Genomic DNA, 6,435 nt, shown 5'->3' on the forward strand with positions numbered 1-6,435 from the left:
ATTTTGAATAACTTTGAACATCAGAGCACCTGTTTTAAACAGTTGTTGGTATTTGTCCCTGGGACACTCATCATCTGAATTAATCTCTGCTCATTGCATAGACAACAACAGGAGACTATTCTGTATGTTTCTATTTTTGAGCAAAGCTGTATGCAGTTTTTTTTAAGTACTGACCATGGCAGGTAGAATAAATTAAGTTTTAGAGAATGGTCTCTTTAAACAATCCTTTGCAGACATTATTAAAAAACTGGAAGTGGGAAATACCCTATCAAAGTCAATGACAGAAAAATCTACCAGGTGATCCACCATGAACAAGGGGAACTCTGTTACTCCAGGACCATTTATCATGACTGTCAAGCATTGCCTTTGGCCATGTCAGGAACTTAGATGGGAACTTTCTATCAAAACCTCCGAGTATTCAATCTAAAGAACCCAGGTTAGATCATGCACAGAAACACGGCACTAGTGAAAGAAGATGCTGTTGCAAAGAAAATTAAAATAGAAATTAACTATTTTGATAAATCAAGGTAAAAAAACCTGAAGCTATTATTCACCTAGAAAGCTGTAAGCACTTCAGCAAATCAGAATGGAAACGAACTAAACTGACACAACCTCAGACAATTAGTTATCACTCTAGTCTAACCCAATTAGGTGTGTTTCTTAATTTTACTCACATGAAAACTTTAACACTTTTCCACTAACTCCTGCAAAGGCAACAGCAATAAGAGGAGACTGATAATCAGCACCACAAATAATAAAATTCCCCTACAATAAAAGGTGGTTTGGGTTTTTTTTAACATTAAATTTGGGGAAAAAGTTTAAAGAACGATTTAAACATTCTAAACTATCTGCTATCCATTGATCAAAAGCCCTTCCCTGCATTTTACTATACCACTTCACAATTCAACTCCTTTCATCATGCCATATTGACCAAGAAGCATAATGAAAAATGGAAGTGAACCAATGCTCTCCTATGGACTGAAAGACAAACTCAAATGTACATGTTTTGAAAATGAAGGATTTAAATATTACAATAACATCTATCATTTATCAAAAGCTTAAATAGAAACAAAACACACTAGTTTATATTGTGCACTATGAAAAAACCCATCACGCTGTGTTTTGTTAAATGCAACAATAACAGCTCTTCTAAGCTATTTACTAACTACATTTTCTTCACCTCCTTTCAATATCCAAAAGATGGACTAACAGTTTCTCTTTGATACTCTACTACAGAAGCAGAGCCTTCTTTCATTTGACTGGGATTTTAAAACATTTCACAAATCTCCAAATTTTTAGAGAACATACAGATTGATTTTAATATAAGTAGCATACAATCGACAAAGCAGTCATGGTTTTGTGCTTAAGCACTGTACCCAAACCCTAAGTGTGTATCCTGTTTTTAAGTACTGTACATTGTCTTAATGTAAAAGTGTTAGAAAGTTCAACCTTCCCATGTGGAATTCAGGAAAGGGGGGAGGAGGATGACAATCAAGTCATTCTGTGCAGATGTTGTACTAAGTCAAGCAGATATTAGGATAAGAGTTAATCACATCTGAATAAAAAGCAGCAACTTAAAACCATATGGACCATGAGAGAAGACAGAGTCTGATACAGCTTCTCTTCAATCTGGTTCTGGTTTTAGAACAAACAGAAGAGAAACAGTCCAACCTGCCTAAAATAAAACACTCACAAAAAATGTCACCTGAAGCAATAAAGCAGAAGATTCTTTTTGAGAAATGTTTAGATACCAGATGGAAATTTGTTAATCAAGTGGAAATAAACATATATAAAAGCCCAAATTAGTTACTGATTAATACTTGATATTGGAACCAGAGCAACCAATATTAGTTAGACCTCTGAAGGAACATCTTCAAAAAACAATTTCAAAGGATTAAAATTATATGTCAACATCTTTACCTGGGCTGAAATACAGTTAGCATTCAAACTTAATAATCAGTAAGATTATCAATTAAGAGTATACTTTATTCCTGAGGAGAGATACTCATTTAATTAGAATTAAGGAAAGTAAGTTACTCTTTACAATGACTAAAAGAATGGAGAACAGTTGACGCTGACTCTCCAAAGACAGGCTGATACTTGAAACCAAACAAAAAACCTTGGTGATTTTATTTGTCATCCACTGTTTACAAGATTGTTTTATAATCATTTGTTATGTAAGGTTTGATACCTAAACGTATTGGTGATAGTAAGATCCTCATTTCACTACCTTGAAAAAACACCGTCAAAATTTGCAGCCATGTTTGCAACCACAGTCATCTCGCCACCATTTCTAAAATTTGGCAGCAATCTGTTTTGTCCAAGTGTAGGGTTAATTCCCACCTTACTCAGGGCAACTTTCGAAATACACTAATAAATTAATATTTGCTAAGTATCAGCAGTACTTCACTGGCACAATTTAAAAAAAAAAAAAAACCAAAAAACCCAAACCCAAGTATCTCAGACTTCCAACATTTCAATGATTCCTTTCTGCTGCCAGGTGGAACGTCTGGTGAATTCAGAAGAGCAACAGCTTCCCACAGATCTTAGCACAGATGACTAAATGCTTTCGATGGCATAGTGAACCTCTCCTATTTTAAGACTTCACTTTTAACTTTGCATTACAGTTCACTACCATATGACTACAGGCCAAATGTTAGGAATTTGCATTAAGAATGAAAGCATACACAAACTCTGGGAAGCTACCAATGAACTGCTGCAGCAGAAATGGTATAATATGACATTTTACCTCAAGAGGCAGACTTGTATTTTTACAGCAGAATATTTCACTTAATTCTAAACCACTTGGACTTACTAAAAAGGGCTAAGAAATTATCAGTCTCATAAAATTCACCCTACTGCTTAGAAAATTCATCAGCAGAAGGACTATTGTTTTGGGTCATACCTGTCTTGAAGACAGTCATCTGTTAATAGACAGAATCAATTAATATTTTTTCTAAGCTTACATTTTACAGTAACCAATTTCTTTCCTGGGCACCTAAAATACTGTAATATTTCCTTTGGCTCCCCAAAATCTAACTAATGATAACACAACTACTCTAACAGTACTCTCAAGGTAGCACTAAGATGTGGGACTTAAAAACATGGCAAAGAGTTGGCAAATTTCAACCCCTCAATTTAAGGAGGAAAGCAGAACCTAGATTGTGTATGAACTACAGAAAGGACACCAATATAAAACCATAAATTTCCTCCAGTCGCGCTTTTAATAGAAACACCCCAATCCTCTTGCAGCAAGCTGGACACATGTTGGCATCGCCTACTCAGTCGGGCTTCTCAAAAGACTTAAGTGAAGGAACCCTTTGTTTCTGGATCTACGTAGATCGTAAACATGTACTAAATGCCTGTCTTGACAGGAGCGCTTCCAGGCAGATGTAAAAGCACTTTTTCAGAGCTCTAGAAGGCTTTCATGAAAAAATATCATCAACTAAACATTAAGTGAAACAGAGAGGAAACACAGCAACTGAGGGACAAACGTTAACTAGGCTTGGCTTAGACATAGCACTTTTCCTCCCTTAAACCTTATTTACATCATCCATATGCATAATAGTGGCATTTAGTAATTTATTCTGCATACAGCATATCAAAATTATTTCTTTACATAAAACCATATTATTTATATTCAAGCAATGTTTCTATTTTTTAATTTTTTTAATTTTTTTTTTTTTTGAGAGAGAGTCCTGGAAAATGAACCCAGAATCTGGTTTGCTCACCAAACAGACAGAACACGTTACAAAAGGGTAACTTCCCCCTACACCTTTCTCCCCCATGCTCTTGACTTGGGCAGAGCAATGTCAAAAGCCGTATGGATTCCATGACTGACCAATCCCCAGATCCTTGAAAAGCCAATTATCTAAATTAGTAACAACTCCTGTCACTATTTTTGAAGCTGGCACGTATCCCTAAGATAGACATTAAATACTCATTTCACATAAGCCAAGTTCATCCGTACAACCCCAGAGCCAAGAACAGAAAACGTTCATCATTCTTTTCTCTTGCCCCAGTGCAACAATTTGAGCTTTTTAAAGCTTGCTCTTTCAGAACATGTTCTGTGAGGTCCTACTTTAAGAACCGCTTACGCAACAGCAAAAGGAGCTCATGGTTTCTGTGGACAGAAGAGGCAACAGAGGCCCAAGAACAACAATCAGTCATTGCAAGAAGCCAGAGGCAGCAGCTCTGCCCAGGATTTCCTAGAAGCTGAGGGCTCCCTGTTCCTACTGGCCATGATGCCTTGCCAGAGCCCTCTCATTGCTGCTCTATCCCTTTGGATGCCTACTTTGGCATCTCCCCCGGCAGAATCCCCAGCTCTACTTCCCCCCATCAACACTTTTTCCTTCCATCCCGCTACCCTACCAATTTGATAACAGTTGTTTGGTTGCCAAAAGAGAAAGACTTCTATGTCGCACAAGCTCGCGTGAAACCCCAGATGCACCACAGAACACCAGCAGTTTCTTGGTAAACACTAGCCTAGACTACTGCCAAATTCAGCCAAAGCTCTGGCTCACCTGGGTTACTTCTAAGCATAGACAGTGGTGGGCAAGTCTCGAACAAAAGGTTTTTTGCACCCTGCAAGCTCAAACTGCAACCAATGCAGTACCTCCTGCTCAAGATGGAGATTTTCAACGGTGAAGCAATGGCTAACATACAATACAGCCGAATAAACCCCTAAATCTAGAAAAAGCCCAAGGATGAAGGTTTGCCCATCCTTTTAACAAACGAAGCCATCCAGCAAATCGCATTGTAGCTGTTGGTGGAACATCTGGTGAGGCCATCGAAATAACTCAAACCATCTACAAACCTTTCCCCTCTGCCTCTCAGCAGGTTAACTGTGCAGACACTGGACTTACTAGGATTAAACGGAGATACAGAAATACCTTGTCCCCAGTATCCATTTACCTTGTCCTGAGGGCCTGCCAGGCTGCATCAATGTCTGCGTACAGGTTTTTCTCAGAGGGCTTGCCGGTGCTCACCCCGTAGCCAGAGTAGTCATAAGAGAAGACGTTGCAGTTGATGCGGGAGCCAAGGCCAATATAGAAGCTGCACATCTGGCCCAGGTCCACAGCATTACCGTGCGAGAAGAGCAGCGTGTACCGGCCAGTGGGGGCACAACGTACGAACATGCAGCCCAGCCTGTTATCCCGAGCTGTGCGGGAGAAGAACACTTCCACAGCATCCAGTTCCCGCTGCGAATACTGCCAGTCGGCCCGCTCGCTCAGGTGCAGACTGCAGGTGCCTGATCCTGTCGGGGTCCCTGCCCCGGCTGCCGCCCCAGCCTCCTGCTGCTGCTCAGGCTGCAGGACGGTGTAGGTGGGCTCCGGGGGCAGGAAGGCCAGCTTGGCAGCGATGCGGCTGGGGCAAGGCGGGCAGCAGAACAGCCAGCAGAGCTCGCCCAGAGAGAAACCGTTCATTCTGGGGCCTTGTTCTGGCATCAGAGACACCGGAGAAAAACTAACCTATGCTGGAAAGAAGTCAAACGGAACCGACCCAGAGCCCTCCTCCGACGCAACCTGCGCACCTTCCTGCAAAGCTGCCGGCCGCCCTCCCAAAACGCAAACAATGACAACCTTGGAGGAACTACAGTTCAGCAAAAACAGTGCAGCTCTTCAAAGCCTGAAAACGTGCTTAAAAAAACCCAAACAAAACCCAACCAACGACTAACCCCCCAAAACATAAAGGAAGTACAACCAGCCCTTAAAAACCCCACAACTAGCGCTACAGCGAACGCAACTCTGGAAAACGCCACCCGAGATCCCCTCAAAGAAGGTAAATCACACGTACATGTATGCATTTATAAAATGAATTCCCAGATCCTACGGCTCAGTGCGGCGCTCCAGAGCTAAAAGCCGCCCCCCCCCGCGCCGGAGCCGGCCCCCAGCAGGGCACATGCAGCCGCACCAGCCCAGGGCCCTTCCCCCGCCTCGCAGCACCCCCCGCGGCCCCCGCCCGGCTCCGCCCCGCTGCCGGCCCCCGCTGCCGGCCCCAGCCCCCAGGGACGCCCAGTCCCGCGGTCCCCGCAAGCCAGCAAGGGCCCCCCCCCCCCGCAGCGCTACCGCCCCCGGCCCGGCCCGGGCAGCGTCCGAGCGGCGGCGGCTGGAGGAGGATGGTCCGCCGGGCAGGGGAAGGGGAAGGCAAGGTCGAGGCTCAGCCGCGCGTCGCCGCGGGAAGGGCCATGCCGGCTGCGGCGCGCAGGCAGGAGCAGGCGGCGGCCATGTCCCGGCGCTCTCCCCTCCTCGCAGCCGCACCGCTTCCGGGTTACGGGCGCGGAGCGCGGCCGCCCGCCGCAGGTGCCGGCGGGGGCGAGGCGGGTGCCCGGCACTGCCCACGGCGCCCGCCGCGGCTCGCGGCTGCCCCCTAGGCCTTGCGCCGGGGCGCCGAGCAGGTGCGCGGGGAGGGGCGGGGCGGGGCGGGGCGGGGCAG

At 44.5% G+C, this 6,435-nt stretch overlaps 1 protein-coding gene across 1 annotated transcript in view; it reads right to left on the bottom strand.

Moving 5' to 3' along the window:
• The window catches only part of ABHD17C (abhydrolase domain containing 17C, depalmitoylase), a 30,353-nt gene extending 24,422 nt beyond the window's left edge, over window positions 1-5,931 (bottom strand). The window contains exon 1 of the mRNA XM_009919850.2: window positions 4,915-5,931. Within this exon, the coding sequence (XP_009918152.2) occupies window positions 4,915-5,447 (533 nt within the window). The 5' untranslated portion in view covers window positions 5,448-5,931. The remainder of the gene's footprint in view (window positions 1-4,914) is intronic.
• Between the last annotated feature and the right edge of the window lie 504 nt (window positions 5,932-6,435).

The sequence above is a fragment of the Haliaeetus albicilla genome, chromosome 12 (assembly GCF_947461875.1).
Source record: "Haliaeetus albicilla chromosome 12, bHalAlb1.1, whole genome shotgun sequence".
NCBI lineage: Eukaryota > Metazoa > Chordata > Aves > Accipitriformes > Accipitridae > Haliaeetus > Haliaeetus albicilla.